Source organism: Aulostomus chinensis, chromosome 10 (genome assembly GCF_037954235.1).
Source record: "Aulostomus chinensis isolate RoL2024-O1b breed Wild chromosome 10, RoL_Achi_v1.0, whole genome shotgun sequence".
NCBI lineage: Eukaryota > Metazoa > Chordata > Actinopteri > Syngnathiformes > Aulostomidae > Aulostomus > Aulostomus chinensis.
The window spans coordinates 20,359,029-20,384,686 of NC_141329.1; the positions used below are offsets into that span (position 1 = coordinate 20,359,029).

General features: G+C 41.0%; 1 protein-coding gene across 5 annotated transcripts in view; it reads left to right on the plus strand.

Annotated features, from left to right (window-relative positions):
- The first annotated feature begins 1,503 nt into the window (after window positions 1-1,503).
- The window catches only part of LOC147254803 (neprilysin-like), a 33,596-nt gene continuing 9,441 nt past the window's right edge, over window positions 1,504-25,658 (plus strand). The window contains exons 1-13 of one of the 5 annotated variants that reach the window (XM_086216350.1): window positions 1,504-1,973; window positions 5,389-5,565; window positions 7,597-7,632; window positions 9,432-9,593; window positions 19,529-19,609; window positions 20,045-20,140; window positions 20,242-20,360; window positions 20,501-20,569; window positions 21,134-21,268; window positions 21,804-21,905; window positions 22,001-22,137; window positions 22,367-22,460; window positions 24,337-24,465. In XM_086216350.1, coding sequence (XP_086072476.1) covers window positions 1,931-1,973; window positions 5,389-5,565; window positions 7,597-7,632; window positions 9,432-9,593; window positions 19,529-19,609; window positions 20,045-20,140; window positions 20,242-20,360; window positions 20,501-20,569; window positions 21,134-21,268; window positions 21,804-21,905; window positions 22,001-22,137; window positions 22,367-22,460; window positions 24,337-24,465 — 1,380 coding nt within the window. In that variant the 5' untranslated portion in view covers window positions 1,504-1,930. Of the gene's footprint in view, window positions 1,974-2,536; window positions 2,629-4,488; window positions 4,766-5,388; window positions 5,566-7,596; window positions 7,633-9,431; window positions 9,594-19,528; window positions 19,610-20,044; window positions 20,141-20,241; window positions 20,361-20,500; window positions 20,570-21,133; window positions 21,269-21,803; window positions 21,906-22,000; window positions 22,138-22,366; window positions 22,461-24,336; window positions 24,466-25,658 lie in introns of those variants that run through there. The other 4 variants (XM_086216353.1, XM_086216351.1, XM_086216352.1 and 1 more) reach the window with 4 other exon arrangements.

Consider the following 25,658-nt stretch of genomic DNA (forward strand, 5'->3'; position numbering starts at 1 on the left):
ATGTGTTTGCTGAGTTAATTGCTCTGACGGAGGCGACTCTGTAGTGAACTTTGCGGTCCCGTGGTTAAAAGAACAGGAGCCAGAAGGCCAAACGGCGCTACCGAGTAATTAACCTCGGTTTAAACTGATTTTCAAAAAAAATCTATGTCTGTTTAAATGTTGGCCAGGTTTAGTCACTGATTACCAGATATGAAATCACATAGATGACACATTATGTTACTGCCGGCTCTCGCCTCTTTATGTGGAAGAAGAAAGAGGAAACTCCCCAGTTCAGAGGCTTTTATACTGTACATTTGCGTCGAGAATCAACTTGATGGCGACTTCCACTTCCTCATTTGTGATTCCGTGAACTGCATGCGACGTCAATGTCCAGAGGGTCAGCGGTTTGTTGAAGTTTTCAGAGAATTTATTTAAATGTAAAAACAGTAACGGATTATACCAATTGTTATTTAATGGCTAAGTGCAGACCAGTTCTAACCTTGGCCACAGGAGTGATCATGTTTGCACTGTGCAGGCTGATTTAATTGTCTAACCTTCCAGACTGCACGGGGGTGGACATCTGAGAAGAATAAATTGAGTCAGACAAATCTACATTTCATATGTTTGAAAATGTATTCAAACACCCTCATGTTCTAGATTCAAATGCCAATGCGCAGAACTTTTATCAACCTATTTGTTGCAGCTGCACAGTTGATTGAAACCAAGAGCTGACGGTTAAATATGTGCTTCATTAAAGGGTTTACATTGCTTACATTTTTCACTTTCAAGAAGGGATACACCAGGTGAAGGGTTAAAGAATCCCACAACAAAATGAAGTCTTACATCTTGTGGACAATAAACACGCTGTCCGCCAGATTAAGTGCAACTACACCACGAACTGTGGAGCCCTGCAGTGGCCATAGTGGAAAAAAGACACAAAAAAGATTGATTAAAAAAAAAAAACATGAATTCACTTGTTCCCTCAAGTGAATTCATTCCCTTATGTAAATATCAATTAATTTTATAATTTCCCCCTTTATTATAAAAAAAAAATATTGTGACTGTGAAATAATTCCAGTTGTGGAACACATTTTTGTACCACAAAAAAAAAAAAAATACACGAGGGAATAAGTTGTATCTTGTGGGCTCAAAAGAACTAAACTGCGATAACAAGTTGTATGTAGTAGCCTTGACATCAATATTTCTCTCTATGCTAACCAACAACAACAACAACAACAACAAAACTCTCTCCACAGCTTGCAAGCAAACAAATAAAATAGTGTGCTTTCTTTTTGAATTGATTAATGCAGGCTAACAACACACGTTTTTTCAGTTCGAACATTTCCATCGTTTACGTTTTACCACCGTGAGTTTTGGATTAAAATGCACGAGAAGCCTCATTGAAATATGATTCACATGACTTCATCAGACTGTTGACCTGAACATGCGCCCCGGAGCTGTTTAGGTCGCCACTGACATACTGCGAGTGCCGCTGACACTTCTAAACGCCACCCTGGCAGAGGAGGCAAGGACTCGGTGAGGAGGGAACTTCGCAGGGCTACTTCACAGCGCCGCGAGTGTAGGTCAGAGCCGGAATATGGAATATCCCCCCTGTGGCTCGCACACCTGACCCGCCGCATCGCGCAAGAGTCCGATGAATCATTGGAATTCAACGAACCCTACATTTTGGGTAGATTTGAAGGAGTACTGAAAGGGGGTCTGTGCAGGGGGGGTGCGTAAGTGTGTGTGTGTGTGAGTGTGTGTGTGTGTGTGTGTGTGTGTGTTACAACGTGCACCAGCTGGAAAGCCAAAGGAAGAAGACGGAGGAGAGGCGGGATCGGTTTGGTGCCTTGTTGAGAACCAGAGTGAGGCGAATAGAGCGCCTGTGACAGACTGGCCGGCAGTTTGCGCTCCCTCTGAGGATTTGATGGATGTTTGACCAGTGGATGTGATGCCCTTATATATCATCGACCGAAAATTTCCCGACACATCTGGTAAGTTGTTCACACACACACTAAGCGCCTCTTATAACGCAATCTGGGTTCATTTTTGTCCTCATATATATATATATATATATATATATATATATATATATATATATATATATATAAATATATATATATATGTGTGTGTGTGTGTGCGTGAGTGTGCCTGTGTGTGCGCGCGCGTGCCTGTGCGTGCGTGCGTGCGTGCGACTATCATTTTCGTTTTAGCGTGCGCGCGCGTGCCGGCTCGGTGACACCGGGCAACGTGCACCAGTTGATCATGTCCCCACTACCGCCACTCCACCACCCTACCTCCACCCCACCACCCTCCACCTTCCCCAGCCCTCAACCCCCCCCCCCCCCCCCCCCCCCTTGGAGTTCCCGACGTGCAACAAGAGATGAGAGCTGGCGCGCATCGAGCTGCGTCTAGCTCGGTGTGTGCTGCTGCGGAATATTTATATCTCTGGAGTTTAACACCTTATTGCATTGGGTTTTAGCAGACAACAGTTTCACCTCCTGGCTCAGTATTCCTCTTGGTATCATATAAACTTATAAACTCAGCCTTATGGGGACTAACAATGCTGCTGATGTTGTTCCATCGCCTTTAAAAGTTGTTTCCCTTAATCCACTCGTTTCAATCATCTATTTAAGAGCTGGATTTAAGGTATGGAATCTCTCCTCTCTCTCTCTCTCTCTCTCTCTCTCTCTCTCTCTGTCTCTCTCTCTAAAATGATTTCAGTGAGTTGCAGCTGTAGGCCAAGCACTTAAATACATACCCCACAGAAGGTGTTATTTTAAGTTAAAGTAGGCCACATTCCAGCACTTATTCAAACTCAATTAAATAAGCGACATGTTCATGGCTCACATAGATGTAGGTTGTAAAGAAGTGATTCAGTGGATGTAGTGTCATGTGTGTGTGTGTGAGACTGCCTGTGCGTGTCCACATGGGGGTTTCCAGGTGTCTCAGTGAATGATGGGTTTAATTTTGAAGGGGCTTGTGAGGTCTCACAAGACACCGGCCACGATATATCAAGATAGACAGAGCGAAAGAGAGAATTTTTGACTTTGGTGCTCCTTTCATAAACCATTATCTTAAAAAAATGTAGAGATTGCAGCAGCATATACCTGCCTAAACACACACACGCACACACACACACTCACACACACACAAACAGAAAACATCCGAGGCTCTTGATAAAAAGTGTCCTGCAAGAACAGAGGGAGCAGAAATAACAGCTCTCTTAAGATTTTCTTTTACCCGTCTGTTTTTATCAGTTATACAAAATCTACCTGTTTTCTTTTGTTTTTGTATTTTTTATTCTGAGTGTGGCATGGAAGAGCCTATTACATTTTGGGGTAGCTCATTTAACAACAGCAATTTATTTCTTGGCATTGAGGTCGTTGGAGTTATGAGGGCGGAGGAGGCTTTAGTGCAAACATCCTCAAAGGCATCAGTGTCATGCATGTACTGATAATTACTCCCCTAATCAACCCAGAAGCAAATCTTACTTCAGTACAATCCCACCTAATCCCCATCCAACCATTGAAAAAAAAAAAAACCACACAGTCTGAAGTGTCAGTTTGACTGACAGTGAACGAGAGGTACAAACAGTAAGTTCTCCTTCAGATTCATACCTAACATGCCAAGGCTGAGAGTCACTTAACTATGATTTAGGAACCCCCCCCCCTCCTCCGTCCTTGTGTTCCTTTATGAACATTCCTTCATGTCGTTGCTGTTTTTTCTCCCCTTGGTTTGTTGAATTTCACTGCTTCTATGCTTCATTTCTTGGTTTACATAGTGTCAGGATTAGAGTAAATTATGTACACCCTCTCTGATGGTGATATGACATATGGTTCTGTTGGATCAGCGGGACTAGTGTCACTGTGATTTGACAAAAGAAAGACAGGAAGGACAAAGAAGAAAAAAAAAAACCATGATGTAAAGTTTCTGTCTTCTCCAGCAACCGGAGGAGACAGTCGAGAAGTACAGATTCATAAATCATCTCATCCATGCCTTCAATCACTCATTTCCTTTCTCATTCTTCACCACACGCATCATATAATTACGTCTTTAAAAGAAAAAAAAAAAACTCTGCAGAAAGGATTGTATCCATGACGTATAGAGTCACCGCTCCTGTGACCAGCAGTGAAGTCATGCATGTTGAGCATGTGGAGAGGGAAAGTGCAGTCTGTAGGGAGCTGTGGTTGGTTTATACAGTAATGGCCAATTACCATGCTGAATAATGAGTGTAACCAGGGGAGTTTACTTCACATTGGCCTATTGTTTAGTCACGAAGAGGAATGAAATGGGATTCGAAATTCAGCATGACTGTGGTTGTGTTTGATGCATGTGGTTGTGAGAGTACGGTAGTTGATGTGTGTGTGCGCGTGCGTGTGTGTGTGTGTGTCTGTGGCTTTCTACTCGTTCAAAGGAAGCTAAGAGGCTTTGTCCTTTGGTTGTGTGGTGCTCTCATCTCAGCCTGCACATGGAAAGACCCACCCATTTGTACAGGCGCCTCATGACACCAGCTTGTAAAGTGTTTGCGTGTGTGTATGTGTGTATGTGTGTGTGTGCGCGTGTGTGAAGTAATTGCAGAAGTGTATGGGCATGCGGTGTCAGTAAGGGATTAAGGATTAATTGCCTTCAAAGATAGACTTTGCTGCTTGTTACATGAACTTTTTAAAGTTCTCACTTGGCCCCAGAGAGGAAAACAATACTGCACGGTGAGGAGCAGAGGAAGGGTCTATCTTGTTTTCTGTTCTTCAGAAGTGTGTTTCTTTTTGTTGTCTGCCACAAGAGGGTAAGAATTTTTACTGCTCTCACCTTTTGCTCCAATGCTGCTTCAAAAAATACTGTCTCTTTTCACATTTGTGACTTTTATTGATTTCTATAGTCACTCTAAGAGTACCTTAAAAATGTATATTGGCTTTTTTTTATGAAAAGGAAAATACATTCATGGTATGTTATCCAAAGTGCCAAAATATCACGTTAGTGATCGGTATAATCCAGCCACTAACAAGCATGTATCAAAACGTATTGACAACATATTTCACCCTTTTCTTCCTTTTCTTCATTCTAATGTGAATAATCTCTTTTATCCAGTTTGCCCCAGTTCCCTCAACTGCCATCATTCAGTGCTTAATCTATTACTATCGTATAAAGTTATGGTGATTAAGTTTGATGATTAAAACATGTCGCAAATTATTTTTAAAAAAAAGCCCAGATGAGGAAAATTCAACGAAAATAGATTCATTTTAAAATGGTAACAGAACTCAATCTTCCCGTTGAGCGAGTTGAAACCATCAGATATTTGGGATTTGCGCGTACAAAATCATTTAAAAAGATTGCAGAATATTAGTTGCAGACTAATTTCCTGCTAATTTATGAATCATACAATTTCGGCGATTTCCCCTTTTTTGTCAGGTGATTTGTTACAGCTGGCAGCTGAAAGAGGAGACCCGAAGATGACGGAGACCAACCCCCCTAAATCGGCTAAGAAGCCCCGCTGGACCTCCCTGGAGATCGGCCTCATCACCATCGTTTCTTTGCTCTTCATTGTCATTGTTGCCCTCATCATCCTCTTTGCTACTCAGAAGGCTGGTGAGTGCCTTGTAGAAAAAAAAGAAGTAAAAAACAATCCAAAGAAGAGCGTCTTGTGGTGAAAATTTTCTTTTTTTTTGTGGGGGGACTTTCTTTGCTTTTGTTGTCTCACCACAATATTGAATCTTTTCTGAACATTTAGAGTTTTTCTACCCTTAAAATATGTGTGCAGTCACCATCACTTCCAGCTGAACTCATGGTTAAGGCTGTCTAAGCATGACGGAGCACACTTAAGAGCAGCAAATTGTTCAGTTGAAAACACTTGACCTGTGAGCTTTTAGTGCAAAAGTACACTCGCTGAGCCAGAAAGAAGAATGCAGCGTGCAGAAGTCCTATTTGTCTACTCAGGAAACTGTGGTTATTGTGACATTTCAATATCAGACTTTACTGGAAATTATGAAGTGTGTATCTCTCTCTCTCTCTTATTCAATATCCCGCTGTAAAAGTCATCAGTTCATATAAAGTTTGATCAGATAAAATCGATCGGATCCCTGCTTGCCTGAGGAATTCATATTAATTAGACTGATACAGAGAAATAAAAGAAGGCCTGTGAACATGGATGATAAATAGATTATTGTTATATTAATGATTGACAAACAACAACAACATGTTTCAAGTTCAGTCTGGAGAAGAGCACCTGACAAAGGAGTCATTCTCTCTGAACTTTGCCTCTTCCACACATCACCCCGAGTCCATTTTCTCTCTCAATAAAACTAAAACAAAACAGCGTTCCTCCTCCAGCTGCCATGGCTGCTGTGCGCTCTCTGTCCTGTGAGACGGGACAGCTTTTACAGTTTAATCAGTCATTCATATCTAAGTTTTCAAGCAACTCTTTTGCGGTTGAGAGATTATCCTTCAGTGGGTTTTGTTTCGCGTCTTCCTCCCAGGCTGAGGAAACGTTTCATCATCTCTGCTCTGGTTCGTACTTCATCTCAGTTTGTTTGCGCGCCGCAAACATCATCAAGCACATCCCCCGTGTGTGCATCGCGGAGGGGCCTCACGGGGTGTGGCGCTATTTAAACAGTGTCACTGTGTCATCGGCGGCTTCACCCCCCCCCCCCCGCCCCCTTCCCAATAGCAGATGTGCTTTTGGAAGTACTGATAAAAAATGTATGTGAGAATTGATAACCAAGCCAGCTGTGGTGGACTGTTGGGAGGAAGTGAGTGGACATACGTGACCTGGCTGGACTAACATTAATGGATGGCTGCGACAGACGTCTGCACGATGGCTTTTTCCTGTCGACCGTCTCTATCTAGTGTTTGACTTGTTCTGTTTTATGTGTCATGAACAACAGGTGAGGTGTTGGTTTTATCCGTTGTTATGGTTAAGTGGCTCACTTGGGGGATTATTCTAGGTCTTATCTTTGTTTCTCCCACCTTAAAGGCAGTGTTGGGTGAGTCTGTGGTTACTTGGCCCTCCTGTCTGTCTCTCAGGGCTGGTTTGGTGTTTATCATGTTGCAGCGGCACTTTCCTGCACTTGTATAGTTTGTTGATTGTAGGGTCTTAGTATCACAGCTGGCATTGACTCCATCAGCTTGGCCCCTTCTAATTCAAAATCACAGCTCATAGAGGGCAAAGTCTTGAAATAGAGCACTGAGTTACGTATTGTAACTCCAGATTCTATTAGCAGATTCTACAGATGTGTCCCTCGAAGTCTCAGCCCCGCTGCTCCACTGGCAGAAGGAAATACTGTTCTGGGAAGAGAGCTCAGGTCACGCACTGTTTATCTGCTATAGGTGTGGAGCTGAGCTGGAGTCCGTGCTGCGCATCGGTACAAGAGATGAACCACAGCCCTGAGTGAGCAACGCCCTAGAATCTGGTTGGTGCTACGCAGATTAGCACGTGATGAACTGCACCTGAATTATTCCTCTGCAGAGCGAAAGAAATACAGAACTTAGAGTTGAGTTGCTCAGAGTCAAATGTGGAAGGAAAATTAAAAAGAAGAACTGGAAGCGAGACCAAGACAGAACAGAAGGAGTATCTAACATAATATAATCCCACTAAGTAATGATTTTTTTTTTCTCCCTTAGATGGAATCTGCACCACTGCTGACTGCACGCAGGCAGGTAAGCATTGTGTGGTTTGTTTGCTTGTGTGGGATTTTTTTTTGTGTGTGTGTTAGTTTTCTTTATGCTCTCATTTTAAACGGCTTTTCTTCCAAATTGAAAGAGATAGACTGCTGTAAAAGCCCAGATATTCAGTATACTTACTGGAGAAAATAGCTCCTTCTACTGTGTTTAGTTTGGCTGCAGTCAAAACAGATCTACAGAAAAAAAAACAACAACAAAAAAGTGAAGATTATTATTTTCATCGGATCAACTGTGGAAGACAAGTTGGACAATTTGTAATGGATGAATGAGTTTAGATGGTGGGATGATGGGTTTTACGAGTTTTACTACAAGATTCCAGCAACAAATGCCAAATTCTTCTTTTTTTTTTGTGATGCATTTTTGAGAACCGGTGCCCCAATTCAGTCAGATTTGATGGACGGTCTCGTCACCAGAGATCTTTTGACTGCCTCATGTAATTTAGATGAAGCTCCAAAAAGTTAGCACATTTTGATGTGAACTCAATAGAACACAAGGCTGCTACCCGGTTTTACTTTGACAAACTGTTGCATATGGATATATGCGTGTGTGTGTGTGTGTGTGTTTTTTTTAATTCAAAGGTCAGTGCTTATTAGCTAAAAAAGAGCTACTAATTTAAAAAAAAAAAAAGTTAGAATTTTGTCCCTCAGTGAAAAGAGCATGATATGTAAAATTGTCCTAAAGTGCAATTTCTTCTAGTCAAGAATTGAACTTCCTTGGGCCAAAAAAAAAAGATGCACATAAAAGAAAACCTCTGAAATCATTTGTGTATTTTGATTTTCAAGCTTTTTTTTCAAGCGGTACAATTTTTCAAAAACTCAAGTCAACTTGACATCGATTCAACAAAGTTACACTGTCAATTCTTGGTTTGTAGAGAGCGAAGGATCATCGGTTTTAGGCTTTGTATGACAGCAACATTTGCGAATTCTTAACTACACACCATCAAAAAATACTTTATTCATGTTATTTATGCGACCTGTCCAGGGTGAACCCTGCCTCTCGCCCGTAGACGCTGGGATAGGCTCCAGCCCCCCCGCGATCCTTAACAGGAATAAGCGGAAGAAAATGGATGGATGTTATTTATGTAATTTGTAGTTTCATTTTTACTCAGCGCCTGTACTGCTTTGTGTGTATGTTTGTGTTTGTGTGTGAGTGCATTGTTTTCTCTGGATTATTAAGACGCTACATTTGGACACACAATTAGCCTTTTAGGACATTATGAAGTAGTGTGGACGATTGCTCTCAAATAAAAAGAGTATTTGCACTCCACACAAGTTTCTCCTGCCAGGGGAGTTACAACTTGCCGCACGACACTCTGAATGCACCAGTCGGATGGAAGGTGTGAAACAAAAATGAGCAGATTTTGAACCCAAATGTCTGAAATTCGGCGACGTTGCTGGAGGCTCTGCTGATGATGTCGTCAAGGCCAGACAACCAGCAGCTCTCCTGCTGAAAATGTTGCAGCTGCACCCTCTGACAAGCACAGGAGGACAGCGACGTTCTGTTCAATTGCTCTAACATTTCAGACTCAGACAGTGACCATGGCGTCTCACACTACTGGAAAGAGCGTTAATTAGCAGCTGTGGCTTTGACGTTTCCTCGCTCTGGATACATGGGCAAAGGTCGAGAGGGGAAGAAAAAAAATAGTGGGAGAATTGCAGAAGTGAAAGCTTGTTATGGTTGATTTTTGATTTGTGACGCCCCTATACTCCTATAATAGACTTCGGCGAGTATGTGCTTCGGTTTTAAGTCTTGTTCCGCTCTCTGTGCGTGCGTAGCATCTCGTCTTATTGAGAACATGGACGCCGGGATGGATCCCTGTGATAACTTCTACCAGTATGCATGTGGAGGCTGGCTTAAAAAGAACATCATCCCAGAGACCAGCTCAAGATACAGCACCTTTGACATCTTACGAGATGAGCTGGAGGTCATCCTCAAAGGTCAGACGCCTACACACACACACACACACACACACACACACACACACACACACACACACACACACACACACGCGCGCGCGCACAGGCCGACTCATTTATGAAACATATTGTGACATCTGCTGCAATAATATTCCATGATAAGGAGATAGTTTCTTTTCCACTTGCTTTTCAGTTGTTGACGAATTAAATTCAGAGTTGTGCAGGTCCAAGGCCACCAACTCTGACAGATGAGTCAGTCTTACTAAATTTGAGGACAGGTAAAACTGGCTGGGTTGGTGGGTCTATTATTCACGTTTGTCCTGAACTAATATAATCTTTTCCAGTCTTGTACTTGATACTGTGTTTGTTTAAGCTACCATATAAAGAAAATGGGAACATTTGATGACTTTGCACAAGTGACACATAAAACAGCGTCATGAAGCACAACCTGATATCACTGTGTTGTTTTTATTGTTGTTGTTGTTGTTGTTGTTGTTAGAGGAACATTGCAATTAATCCCATATCCAACACCATAACCCTGATGATGATGTTCCAACATGGTGATATCAGATAAGCTGTGTGGCAAAGGTCACATTACAGTTTGCTGGTGTGCGTGCATAATTTAGCACGCATCTGACTTGATTTGACACTTCTACAACTAAATTACTGCTGGCAGATAGAACAGATGATAAAGAAATAGGGGTATAAATCAAGGATTTTCTAGTATCTGAGCTAAAGAGGACTGTCCTTCAGGGACCGCAACTCTATAGATATCACAGATGCCAGGGGAGTTTGACTTCACTGCTGCCTACCATGTGTTCTCATAGTTCGCCAGAGCTAGCATTATCGGAGTGTGTTTGTGTATGTGAGTGTGTATGCGTTTGCGTGTGTGTGTCTGTGTGGGCATGTGCGGACACTGTATTCATACTCAAAGACAGTCGTGGGAAAATTTCTATGAAGAATTTTGTGTGTATCAGGTGTTTAGCTAGCTTTTGCATCCATTAAATTCTTGTTATTCTCCGTGCGGCTCAGTTGATACAGTGAGGGTCAAGTTACTCTATGAACGTGTGTGTGGGTGGGGGTGTGTGTGTGTGTGTGGGGGGGGGGGGGGTGAGCGCCATTCTTAATATGTAGAAGTCAGCAAGAAGGCCAGTCCAGTTCTGAGAAACTGCTGCTAAATTTTAAATAGGCACAAACTTTTCATCAGCCATAAATTTACAAATTATCTGCCTAGCCCCTCTTGCGCTATCACTAAGAAAGTGCCGATTGCCTGCAGGAGGAACTGAGTGTGTCAGAGGGGGTGAGAACGATTGATCCTCAGTGAAAGGAAATGCAGAGTTCAAAATACAGCCTGTCTTGTGGAGTCTGATAATTTGCGGCGCCCTCGAGCGTTTTATCTGTCCAATCTGTTTCCCTTTTCTTTGGCTATCTTTCCTGGTGTTGATCACAAGCTGATTGCTTTTCAAAACATTGAAGATAATGGATAGATTAGATGATGAAATACAAAATGATCACAACTTTTCTAAAAGTAAGTGTTCACGATTATGTTTGAAAAGATGGAGGACCTGGACCTTAAATATCAGCTTTTCAACAGAAACATTCAAACCAATCTTCTTTTGGTTGGTTCCCGGTGGGGTGGGGGGGTGGGGGGGGTGATGCTGACTAGCCCCAGATTTCCTGTGACTTGCAGTGAAACAATTTTTTTGGAGATGGGTGCAATTGCCATATGGTTCTTTTAGAGATTTGAATGTTGTCAGTATTCATTTTCTCCACAGAGTGCTTGAAGTGTTAAAAATACATTTCATTTTGTGAAATGCAGCTGTTTTTCTTTCAAAAATCAGTGTGAAATTCTCACTCCTGCTCATTAACAACAATTTGCTCCAAGACGAGACACAGGAATAAGTAATTAGATGTCTTATTATCCGCTTAGGAATTGCATAATTACTTGTTTGCACATTGTTTTACAAGGACATAAATACAATCTCTGTTCAGTTCTGTCCTCTCGTCTCTGTGGCAGCATTAGCACCTCAAAACACACACACACACTTTGTTGGGGCGCAAAATAAACATTGCTCAACAAGGGCTTATTCAAGGCATTTTCTTACTGTGTGTATTTATACACACATACTGTATGTGACTATGTGTACAAACACGGTTGTATTTTTTTAATGTTTTTCTATCAGACGTCCTACAGCGGTAGTTGTAAAGGACAGGAAGGAAAAAAAACAACTTTGGAAACTATTTTTATTAAGTGTAATAGTTGAGATTTTACTGTCGTTGAATGTTACATTTTTCTGTGGAAGTAAATGGAGCAACTTACAAAAAAAAACAAAAACGCTCCTAATCATTCAATAACTCAAATCTGCACCAACTGTCAGCGGCGTTCTCGTTCCCTCCGGCTGTTTGGCTCAGTCAGAGTAGGAATGTTTCAGGCTGTGCTATATACACACATGTTCAGGTTTACTTTGTGAGTACATCTATTTGTAAATCAGCATGTGTGTGGAAGCAAGAAAGAGAATGTTGTGTATTTAAGATAATACGTAAACATCAGTATTTGCGCTATTGAACGCTTACAGTAGCAGATAAGACCTGGTGGCTCTTGGAGGAGCAGTATTTCCTCATGGCTGAGGTGTAGGCCCTGGCAGAATGAGGCCTCAGCGAGATTTGTTACTCCAAACGCTGCGATGTGACATGAAACGCGCGACCTCTGATCCTGAGGGCCGGCTGCTGCCGCCTGCTTGGATGCACCTCCTGCTGGTGGACAGATCTTTTTTCCTGTCAACAGCTGCAGGGGCCTGGAAACACCTGGACAACGAAGAGCCTGAGGCTGCACCAACGCCGAAAAAAGATGCGTGAATAGCGTTAGCTTGTAAATGCTTCGGATTGTTCTCTGCTGCTGTAAAAGGCTGTAAATGATTCATTATGAGGTAACCGATTCAGATTGTAGTCACAGCAGTGTGTGTGTGTGTGTGTGTGTGTGTGTGTGTGTGTGTGTGTGTGTGTATGTGTGGGATTTTCTCCTCCTCTTCCTCCTCAGGTGTAGCACACTGTGCAATAATCTGCCCAACTGACCATGATCATTTTAATTACAAACTTATTTGCCAGGAGAGGAGCAGGCAGCAGGATGAAAGAAAGGATTTTCATCAAAAGTAATAATAATTTGAGCGCTGAGCAGAAATGACAGATAAAGAAGTTTGAGAGAGAGAAAGAGTGATAGAATGACAGAAAGGTGTTGTAATACAACCAGAGGGACTTTGAGGTAAAGTGAGGTGTGATGCCAGAGGGTAACGGCAAAGCTTTGAGGACAGGTCAGAAAATGTGGACCAGCATGTGTTAACCATCTCCCAGCTAAGCCTTGTGTGTACCTCCGTGTGAGTGTGTGAGAACAGTGCTGCTCTTACACGAGGGGCCTCTTGAACGACGTTTGGTCTAAATCTCATTGTACGGAGAAAACGCGAGCCAAAGGCATGCAAAATACGGCGCAGCTTATGTTTCTTGTTGAATTTGGCATCATCTTGTGCCTCGCTGAATGTCTGTGAGGTAGCCGTGACGTCGAAAGTATGTTCACATTTCAAAGCTTTTGTTAGGCAATAGTGAGCCCGAATGCTTACATTTATAACAATCTTTCCAAATCTGTCAATAGTGTCTACAGAACGACGTTTGTGATAAATGGCTTGCACACATGACTTATCTGACATCAATACTCCACTCAAGAAGCGTTGCACAACATCAAAACTGCACTCCTCATAAACCCATCAAATAGAAAGATAACAGACCAGTTTTGTGGCCTAATTTAATATGAATATTAATGCAGAAAGTCTTCGCCGAAAAAAAAAAAACGAGTGAATTCAAATCCTGAAATGAATACGTTTATGCCCGCAAAGATGCTTATGAATAACAGAAAGGGATTTAGTAGAGCCGAGTGCAGACCTCCACCAAGGTAATAATCTTCCCTTTTAGCTGTTTTCACAGCCCACACCATACTGGGTACATGACACAATTTATTACAGCCTTGGACCAGCCAGTGGGCATTACTGTGACTGACAGCAGTACTCTGACGGAATAGCTATTTACAATATAAGTGTCTGGCATGGTATGTTGTAATGTTTTTACTCTTTCCTGCTCAGGGTATGGATCTATAAATTTGGCTTTTTTTTTTTTCCTACGCACGGTTTTGCTTTGAGTGTAAATAACTTTAACCCTCAGACGCTACAAAGCTGGGGCCGCTTTGAGTGAGTGCCGACACTTAAGAGGTCCCGTCCGGAACAAATACCGCATCATCATTGCAGAATTCATCCGAAAAATGACCCCCAAATATGAAAAAGAAGTAGAAATAAGCTGTTACATCGTTTTAAAAAGGGGGAGAGTAAATGGGTTTTATATAGAGAATCTTTTTTAACAGCATGCAATGTAGCTCAGTAGAACATGCTCCAAAGGCTGTCTAAAGTTTGTAAGTAATTTAAAACTTTATTTGGTAATTAAGGGAGTTTAATTAGCCCTCATATTGTTTTACATGAAATATTAAAGTAGTATTATTTATAATTTTCTTTATCCCACACAAAGGGCAACTTGATTGTTGCACTCTAAAGACTCGTCTCATTTTACACATGTACTTTTGATTTTATTTGTAGTTTCTGCATGCAGTGTTCTGTGCTGTGAACGTGTCCTCCTCATGTATTGGAAACAAAACTCCAGGGCAAAAAATAAAAAATAAATAAACTTTGGTTGAAATTCCTGATGAGGTCTTGTGTGAGAGAGTCAAGGATAAAACAGCTGTGAAAAGAGGATAAACTCAAAATTTGGTTTCTGATTCATGCTGAGGGATTTGGTTCAAATTGACATGATGTCTCAAACAAACATCAGGTGGCACAAAATCCTTTCTCAGATAAACCTGAATAGGACCAGGGATAGGCTGTTTGTCAGAGTGTGTGTGTGTGTGTGTGTGTGTGTGTGTGTGTGTGTGTGAGAGAGAGAGAGAGAGAGAGAGAGAGCGAGAGAGAGAGAGAGAGAGAGAAAAAGTGAGTGAGTAAGCCTTTGCTGCAGTTAAATATTAGCACCAGGCAGTCAGTAATCCAATCACACACACATGATCTGTGCCCTTTTGCAGGAAGCGCCCTGTGAAGGGTCCCTATCTCAGAACTTCATTAAGATTAAATGAGCACATAAATAGTGCAAACAGTGTAATGAGAAAATGGGAGGATCAGAAAAACGAAAGGGTAGAAGCTGAGGTGAAAGTGGAACACTGCCATGCAAGGGAGTGAGTAAAAATAGAGAATAGAGAAATAACTTATTTTGATGAAAACAAATGAAATAAGACACAATTATGAGTTCAATTTAGAATATTTCAGTGCTCTGTAATGAAATGACAGCAGGGTGGATTTTCTAATCAATTATGCAGTAAGCAGGAGACTTTGAGCTGATACAACAAAATGAAATGTGTGATTAAACAAGCAGTAAAACCTTGTTTTGAATATGGTTAGCTTATTCATCCACCTTGTCTTCCTTCCAACTGGTTTGTAGGCCCCCCCAAAAAAACCTTAACTCATTGTGAGTGATGTGTTGTTAGGTGCAGGGGAGGGTGTCCTGTCACTGGGCTGTGAAATTTAAGATCAGTCCTCTTTCTTGTATTGATCCTAAAGTTGCATTTAGCGTCGCAGTATGACGCTTTAAATCAGCTGATCGCTTCACGAGTGACAGGCAATCCTGACGCCATATTAAGATGTGTGATGATGTGTAAGTAGAAAGGCAGCCCCACATTTTTTGAGCTTCTCATGTAAATTTCACTGTCTTATACCAGTGATTTGAACTTTACTCTGTATTTTTATGGCATGCGAGTACATTTACAGAATTTATTTCAAAGAATGCTGGATAAAATTCTTTAGTTTGAAGCAAAAAGCTATTTAAAATTGCCTTAAGCGTTATTTATGGGGATATGAATAAGCTTGTGCAAAATAATCTAAACTGATAAGGATAGGATCTTACTAGAAAGTTGGGATGTTCATGTTCATGACTTTGTTCGCAGTAGTGTTTGGTGAACATTAACCAGTCTCTCCCCAAAAAATCTGACTCTGCAATTACATAAATAAATGCAAAAATCAGTCAAACATTTGAAAATTCCCAACTTTCGCTCACTAAAAGTCAGGAAATGCTGCAAAATATTGGGAGATGTTGCATGTTTTTTATTGACGCATACAGTAGTTGACTTGATTTTTTTGTCGGGGTGGGGGGGGGGTGTGTACATCAGAGGCAGTTGAAATCCAATTTTTCACACCAAAACACAAAATTTGCCAGTTCCTACTATTATTCCTAAAAAAAAAACAACAACAAAAAACCTTTTTTTAAATTTTTTTTTAAGAAAAGCCGTTGCAAAGTCAACCACTTTATTTTACTGTAAGAGTCAAAAAGAACGGTGGAGAGATGAACAAATGAATCATTTGGATCATTTTCTTGGTTTCGGATGTATGTTCTAGGTTAGCTTGTGGAATGGACAGACGTGAATCAGACCTTCCTGTCTGAGAGTGAACACACCCACTCAGTGTTGGTTCCGGTGTCCTCTGCTACTACTTGTGCTGCTGTATGAACAGCAAGCTAACAACCAATGAATGATCCAGGAAGAAATGATTGTTTCGGACTTTGAATGAGATTGGGGGGGGGGGGGGGTTACGGGTGGAGTCAGACTTTGAACAAGGCAGGTTAAATGAAACAAACACTATCAAACACTATCAGAAACACATCTTACATACAAGGAGGATAGAGAATCAAAGTATTAGTATTTTTTATCATGAAGACGCTGGCTTGATACTTTAGAACAGTATAAAATCTTAAAAAAGGTCTGAAAGGTTGATTCATTATTATGGATCAACTTGAAGGAACTGTGAAGAGTTGGTCCACCCACAACTACTTAAAATAAGCTGGAGGCTGTAACTCTCAAATTTACCAGTCCATCTGTGTTCTAAATCACCTATAGGCACGAGACAGTTGTTGAGCTTGAGATTGTCAAATTGGAAGCGGAGGAAGGATTTTGATGGGTGGCCAGACCAGGATGCTGCTGTAAAGTGGCTCACTATCCTCCAGTGGAGAGTAGAGGAGGAGAGGTGCAGTCACTAGGGCATGTTGGGGAACGAAGTCCAGCTCTGTAACCCATTTTTTTCTTAGCACAAAATCAGGCATTTTTGTGAAATGCAGAGATTAGATACATCTGAAAATGCAGAGCTAGCAAACATGCATGCTTTATCATACTTTATCGCACTTCTTTTTTTGGAAAAAAAATACACTCTTGATGGAGTGTCCCAGAGAAGAGATAATGATGTAGTTCAACCTTATGTAACTACTACACCAGCATTTCAAAGTGACACTCATAATCAAGTTTGTAAACAGAAGGATGAGGTCGGGTTCGACACGAGCTGCAGGGAAAGTTGTTCCTTGATGAAGTCTCCTCGTAGAAGAGTAACTGCTGAAAATCTGAGTGGATGCGACGAGGAGCAAACGGGACGCACGATGAGCTGGAAGGATCCTGGATCTGATGAAAGCTGCATGAGAAATAGGTGGAGGGATGTTGCGTCTGTCTGACACTGAAATGACAGCTGTCAGCAGCTGAGAAAAGAACAGCTTTAAACATTTGACATCGACAAGGCGAGTGTGTGTCGTCTTGTGTCAGCTGTTTGAGTTGGAAGTGAGAAATGGAAGAAAGCGCAAGAGAGAGAGAGGGAGAGAGAGATAGAGAGAAAGAGAGAGAGAATAAACGAACAGCGTAAATGTGAAGATGCTGATTGAAATGTTGAAAAAGCCCCAATAAGTCATACAAATGTACGATTCTGAAACAACATTATGATTAAAAGTTGACAAGTTACAAAAAGTATCACCTCTTATCACGTAATATTCTTTTCCTCTATATTCCGACCTCACATCTGAACTGGCTCATCTTTTTCTTATTTTTTTTCCTTCTTCTAATTTACCATAAACAACAGCAGAAATGAGGTCAACCATTTATATACATTTTGCACATACAGGATGTTTACCTCAGGCACTTAGACTGTAAAGAGTTTTCATTATTCATGAGGAAGTCTTTATAAAGCAAATAGACATGCCGGGAATCCTACACATGGTGCATAATGATCCTCTGGCCTTGAGGAACTTTTTAGATGGAAATGCAGAAAAAGTAACTGTCACTCTTTTAAGGGCCGATAATGATATTTCACTCTCAAGGTTGAAAAAAAAAGAAGAAAAAAAAAGAAAGGAAGCTCTTTAATGTTACTGAGTGATACATCACCCCAAAAAAAGAGTCATTTGTCTTTCAGGTACTCACAAATTGGTGTGTTGAGGTGTATTTTTTTCACTGCTTCGAATCGTGAAAGCTGGAGTTCTCTTGGTGTACAACTCCTTTTTGCAGCGTGTTTTGAATTTTATAAAAGAAGAGGCGTTGTGAACTCCAGTAAAAGCTGTGACGTAAGAATCAGGTTAGGGTGTTAACAACCGTTATTTCCCTTCATGCGGAATTGAACTTTCGACTACCTGTTGAGTAGGTGTGTGGCGCGCACTGATTTTTAAGGACAGAGGGCACGGACTGCCAATGTCTCGCTACAACATGCTCAATCATTGTGGTGGTGTGCAGCAAACACCGAAATTGACATGTGGGTGTTTTATTGAACCTTAGCGTTGTCGAAATTCATCTGAGCTCTCAATCAGAGCTGTGGGAAGGCAAAAGCGGAACCTGAATGAAAGGTTGCAGTTCAGAGCTACAATATGCAGCTCTGTGCCTTCAGGCAGTGCATTGTTAGTCCTGCTCTCCGCCTCCTCATTTGAACACGTTTACACCACAACACTTATCACTCACTTTGACTAGCTGTCTACCTTCAAACGCTGTCTAGCCCGGAGCTGTGCTAAAAAGGCGTCTGTGTGCCCAAAACAGGTGTTGAACAGGCCGTAAAGACAGGCTACAATTCAAGCAACAAATGTTCACTCTCAGCTTTGCTGTGCCTTGATTCTTCCCCTCATTTTTTATGACCATTACCTTCCTCTTGAGGTCACTAGTTCCGCCATGATTGCAGTTTGTTGAGATACAATCAAGAAAAAGAAGAAAGAAAAAAAAGTCTGTAGAATGGCACTTTTAGAGAGTTGACCTCTACAACAAATGACCCAAATCATTTCAATCACTGAAATGAAAACAGTAATTGCTCGGCAGAATTCAATATTTCCTGTTTAATTATTTATTAAATCACTCAAGCAAAGTCCTGACATGGTTAGAATTGTAATAGGGACTGACTGAAGATTATAAAGTAAGTTAAGAGGAAATGTTTTTCCATGTAATGTATTTGGTTTGGAGTTCAGCAAATTGCTTTATAAGTTGAATCATTGAAAGGGAAAAGTCAGATAAAAGATTAGGTATAATATAGTATACTTATGTACTTATACTTACTTTTAGTACGGTAGAATAAATGTTAAAAGCATTGTTGAATATAATGCTCTCACAAGGACTTTTTGTTTTTCATCGTATACAACATTTTTTCTGCAACATTTGAATGATTAAAATAAGCATTGTCATGTGTTTTCAGTTCAATGCCAATTTTTCTGCATTCCAGTTTTATTTCCTATTGAACGCCTTCACGTCATGTGTTTTTCATTTAGTTTTTCTTAAATAAAAGAAGGAAAAAAGACAAAGAGACATGTATTCTGTTTGTCATTGGTTGCTATGTAATACCGCAAATTATCAACATCACTTCACAGTTGTTAGTTCTTTAGAAAACTCAGCACAGTCACAATGATTAAGTACATCTGTACAACAGCTGGATTGTATTCCTCTATTCCTGGTAAAAATAATAATAATAAAAAAAAGCCCTCCGCATTGTACCTGAGGTTATTTACACCCCTTCTATCCTCACCACTCACGTTATCCTCCTACTTTTATCTGTGCTGTGGTTCTCACACACATTTTCTCAATTCCTGTTCTCTTTTTATAGGCGTTCTTGAAAAAAATGTGGAAAGGGAAGCGGCCGCACTCACCAAGGCTAAGACCCTCTACAAGTCCTGCACCAATGAGAGTGAGTCACCAGGTGTTGGCTGTCACTGCTACTTTCAGCCCCTCCCTACTGTTGTCCTAAGGAGACACATTTTCTTGTTTGCGTGAATAATTATGAGTCAGCCTCCTGTGTTTCATTATCACTACTGAGCATTAAAGGAATATATTCTCTTTCTTTTCCACAGTTACATTATGCAAATGAATTGTTGTTAAAAATCATTGAGAGTTCATATCAATAAACTCATCAAATGTCTCCAGATTAGCTTGGATTGATTGTTTTAGATAAGAATTCACAAAAAGAATAAATCAGTAGCACAGAGAGAGAGAGCACCAGGTGTAAGCGCAGTGATGGCATTTGAAATGGATGCTTTTTAAAAATGTTCACACGTAAAAGCAGTATAAATTATCCTTAATAATCCACAACCTTAAAGAATTTATAGCAACGCTTTTTGTTAAGGTTTAATCGAGCAAAGGGGAGGGACTCCTTTACTCGACATGCTGCCTGATGTGTTTGACTGGCCAATAAGTGTGGACGACTGGGAAACCAAATATGGTAAAATAATTTTATGATGGGAATGCTTGCAGCAAATGTCGCGTACAGATTTGGACACACTCTACTGAATGCGTTTGTTTTGTTTTTGGTTTTATTTTCAGGTAAAACGTGGAGGTTAGAGGACGTCATTGCGAAGCTGAATGAAAAATACGGAACTCAACTCTTGATTAACTTTTTTGTTGACACCGATGACAGGGACTCCAATTCACACATCATTCATGTAGGTGTGCGAAAATAGCGAGCGCTCCTGTTTCGTTCTCTCTTTTAACGTGTATATAGACACTCACACAGCTCAGAGTGAGCATATATCTTCATATCATATCACTTTATATAGATAAAATGTTCTTTTCTTTATGGCAGTTCGACCAGCAGCCCAGTCTTGGCCTCTTATACAGAGATTACTACACCTGTACCGGACCCTACGTAGAGGTGGGTGTAAAGTTCTCATGCACACGTTCACTTGTAATATTATTAAGCCATCAACTGATGCATGACAGAAACAGCTCCATGTGTTCATTTGGGCCAGGGTCACTGAGTCTGGCTTTCGCGTCCCCTGGGGTTTTTTCCAGGAAACGTGACCGCTAACAAATGATGAGGGAATCTGTCAAAACATCCGTACCTGAATTAACTTTTGTGTTTATTTGCTTACATGTGTTGGGGCACTTGTGGACACAACAAATAAAAATGTGCTTTGGGGAAGTTAGTGATGATTAAAATCAAAGAGGAAAAAAGATTTGGTTGTGTTTCAATCCAGACCAGATGTGTATGATTGGTGCAGACATCCTCTTGCTCTGGTTTTACTTTCCAGTTTACCGTAGGCTCTTGACTGATATTCAGAAAGAAGTGTTTAACCACACTCAGCTCGAGGCGAGTTACATGTGTTTTTGTGTGTAACTGCGCGCTGTCACCTCTGGTTAGATTCGTCTAAAACCAGTGATCCTTTTCCTTCCTGTTAAAAATCAGACCAATATCATGAATGTGCATATTTGACAGGCATGTAGAGCCTACGAGCAGTTCATGATTGACCTGGCAAAGCTTATTCTCAACGACCGGAAATTGTACATCAATGAGACCCGCATCAAAGAAGATGTGACACGAATTATTGACCTGGAGAGGGACATCGCTAACGTAAGCTCACACAAACACACACACACATACACACACACACATACTTTAGATTCTTTCAATAAAATTCAAGTGTATCCTTCTTTGTTATTTGAGAAATTGTTTTCCAGGGGCAGCACCACATGAACTCTGTCCCAGCTTTAAAACAACAGAAGGATTCAGGGTTGATGTTCCACTGCTGCATTTATCTCTGTGTTTTTGTGGCTCCAGTTTGAAGTGGCTGCCATGTAAAACAAACCATTAACTAAACTGGTCCCTTCACAACAACTTCTATCAGAAAAGAACAGGTCTTCCAAAGTTTGTCATTCAGTGTCGGTCTGCTCAGCTCACTGCCATGCTTCACTTCCCCTCCTCTTCACTGCTGGCCTCTGCTAGACAGTCACACCTCTCTAGCTCTGACACTTGCAGACCTGAAGGCTCTCGGGACTCCAGATATGTTTGTTGCTCCTGGACTTGTACTGCAGTTGTACTCATATGTCAGGAAACAAGAATGTTGTGACAGCTCAGGTTTTAACCTCTCTTTGTTTCCTTCTCCAAGGCTACTGACACCCCAGAGGACCGTAACAACCCAGTGTTACTTTACAACAAGATGGAACTGGGCGATATGAATGCCAACTTCACTCTAGAGGTTGAATCACAGGTAAAACTAATGGTCCATCCAGCAGAATCTCTTTCTGCTCCACCTTCCGTCCTAATAATATAGTTTTTCTCCATTTCTGTGTTTTTGGCTCGAAGATATTTGACTGGAGTTACTTCACAGCTAAGATAATGGACAAGGTCAACATCAGTGTTCCTGACACAGAGAAGGTCATAAACTACTCCCCCAACTATTACAGGAGACTCAACCTTATCTTGGGCAAATACACCAAGAGGTGTGTGTGTGTGTGTGTGTGTGTGTGTGTGTGTGTGTGTGTGTGTGTGTGTGTGTGTGTTTAAATCTTTTGCAGGGGTTTATGAATGCAAATGTGCATGCAGGTTTCTTAGATAGCCTGTTTGTGAGTGTGTGTGGGGGCGGTGTTGTACAGTGTGCTGTGAACCCATTATTGATTTATTGTAGCTTTAGTAAGAGATAATAACGGAACACTCTTCCTCTCCTCGCAGGGATCTGCAGAACTACATGGTGTGGCGATTTGCTATGAACATGGTGGTGGGCCTGAGTAAAGCATACAGGGACACAAGGAAAGCCTTCCGCAAGGTAAAGTGAAATAATCCTGACATTAAAAATTAATTTAAATAGAATGAAATCATCCGTCCATCCATCCATTTTCTTCCGCGTATCTTATTAAGGGTCGCGGGGGGCTGGAGCCTATCCCAGCGGCTTTCGGGCGAGAGGTGGGGTTCACCCTGGACAGGTCACCAGTCCATCACAGGGCCAACACATAGAGACAGACAACCATTCACACTCACAGTCACACCTACGGTCAATTTAGAGTATCAGTCAGCCTCGTCCCCTCTTGATGTCTTTGGACTGTGGGAGGAAGCTGGAGCACCAGAGAGAACCCACACAGGAACAGGGAGAACATGCAAACTCCACACAGAAAGATCCTGAACCCGAGCCAGGACTCGAACCCGAAACCTTCTTGGTGTAAAGTGACAATGCTAACCACTGCACCACCGTGCTGCCAGAATCAAATCAAATCAAACTGAAAAATAGGTGCTTGGGACAAAAAAAAAAAATCTTAATTTACCTGGTTCTTGCTCAGCACACCCTTCCACCTAGTCTGATGAAAATGGTCCTCATAGTTTTTACATAACCACACTGAAAGACAGACAAACTGCACAAATCTCAATGCATCTCAATATCAAGCTCAAATATACATATTTTATAATAATGCCTCTATTTTTAAAATGCGTGTGATTTTATAGTTACACAAGAAATGTAGTTAACCTGCTATTGTGTGGTGATCTAAATACTAATGCTAGTAATCATAGCTGCATTCTATACAGCCCATGTCTACATGGATTGCAATAATCCAAATATTGACCCTATTAGAAATAGGACCAATTTGTCAGTTAAGGTTGTTTACATGAGTTGCTCATATGCACACCCACCTTACATTCCTACAAACTAGAGTGAACTTCCAGAATTCAACATGAAACTATATTCATCGTATTGCTTCTGTGGTGTATTTTGAGTATTTTCTTGTAGGTCATGCAGAACGCTGTAGTTCAAGACAAGTTCATGAGAGTTTGGCTTCCACGCATGCTGGAAAATGCTGTACAAATTCCAATCAGGATTCAAAGTGTGTTTAAGCTACAGTATAGGTGTACAACACGCTTTAAATGTGCCAACCAGTTCATTTTTGACCCTAATACCACATAAGGGTTCATGTTTATAATCAATGTCTTAACGTGATTATCTCTCCAGTATGACTTTATTTGGTTGAAGTCATCAGGAAATGCTGTTTAAATGGACGTCTTATTCTGAGTATTTTCCCTGAAAACTACAGTCCATGTTTGCACATTGTCATGTATATGACTGACCCGAATTTCGACCAGATGCAAATTTTCCACCAAATAAATCATCAAAGCCGATAAAGCTGAAGAAGCATGGAGATGTGTACAGCGTGAGCCATAGCATTCCTTTAACAATTCAATATGATGGTTAGATCAGAGGAAATGTTTGGGGATTTCCAGGGCATTTGCATTCTTTGCCTGGAAGCCATAAAAATCTATTAGACAATTTATCTAATAGATACAGCATGTATAGTAATGTGTGTTCTAGCTGATTTTGCTGGGTCATGGAATAACCATGAGGATTTATCCTCTTGGCAGGATGGGTATCAGTACAAAAATTAAACCTGACAGATACAATTTTTTACGCTAATAGAAATTAAATTAGATTTTTACATTCAGTCATATTCCTGATCTTCCCCTGCTTTTATATTTCTAATCAAAAACGTCTTTAAATCTAATTATTTCCCCTCTGACCTGTTTCTTATGGCCTGTGGTGTAATTGTAATGTATATTGGAGATGTGAATTAAGAATTGCCATGAGCCTCTTGAAATAATACGCTGAGTGCTTTATGCTCCATCTTTAATTGATCTGTGCCTTGCCACTTTCCCTGCAGGCTCTGTCTGGTACAACATCAGAGGTAGCAGTGTGGCGACAGTGTGCGCTTTATGTCAACAACAACATGGACAACGCCGTGGGACGACTCTATGTGCAGGAGGCGTTCTCCGAAAAAAGTAAAGAACTGGTAAGTTGGGGTGGTGAATTATTTTTTCTAAAATTAAATCACATGGCATTTAAATTTAGACAGGGGGGTGTGCTTGTGTACGTACAAGCCATAATTCATAATAATTCATAATTCGTGTCGTGTCTGTTTATGTGTTACACTGATTTGAAACTAGTATATATATGTGTGTGTGTGTGTGTGTGTGTGTGTGTGTGTGTGTGTGTGTAACTGTGTGCATCTGTAAATGTGTTGCATACACCATTAAATGTCATCTTTGCCCTCTGGAGCACACGGATATCGTGTTGTCACGCTTTCCCCCCCAGTGGAAGACTTGAAGTTAAGGAGAGTCTTGATCGCATAAGAAAAAAAAATCCCACAATAAAGACAATCCACGGGTGACACTCACTAGTCACAGCGCGGTGCTCGCGGGACCCATTTGTGCATGTGGAGCAGAAATAGTCCAGTTTGCAGATGATTTTCTGTCTGCGTACTTGTATCGCTTGAACCTGTGATACTACGAGCCAAATCACAGAATGGTGCAGTGGTAACCTGTGTGTGTGTGTGTGTGAGAGAGAGAGAGAGAAAGAGAGAGAGAGAAATAGAGAGGCTGTGTGAATCAGTACACTCATGCCACATTTATACAACACCTCTCAAAGACAAGCATAACAATGATTGTCCGGTTGGAGGTGACTGGAGGCTAAGGACTTTTTTTGAACACAGGAGTTTTCAAGGTTTTGAAAGTGTCCAGAGAAGTTCTTGTGTAGGTGTTACAAGATTTTAACCAAAAAATCTTCACTCTCATTGCCTGTGGTCCTAAAAAACATCGCCCCTGTTGCAATTGTTAACATCTCATATCATATGTAAGCTTGTAGAAGTTATATTACCAAGGCTAGTGTGGGAAATTCTTGTGAAATGTTCAAAGACCTATAAACACTAGAAATCCCAGAATTCTTTACTAGAAGTGAGACTGTAATTGTATAAATAATATAAAAGCCTAATAGCTTGTCGGCCTCGCTGCAGATGCAGAATTGGAAATATCTCAGAATCACTGAATCAGAGTGAGATGAAGCCTTGCGGCTAACACCTCTGGGATGGTCATTCGCCTTTTTGTTGATGTTTTGTTCCAATATGCAGTTTCTGTCCGATTTACTGCTCCTTTCAGTGCTATCGTTTAAAATGTAGCGTTCTCAAAAAGTTTGGTTTTGCTGGAAGGC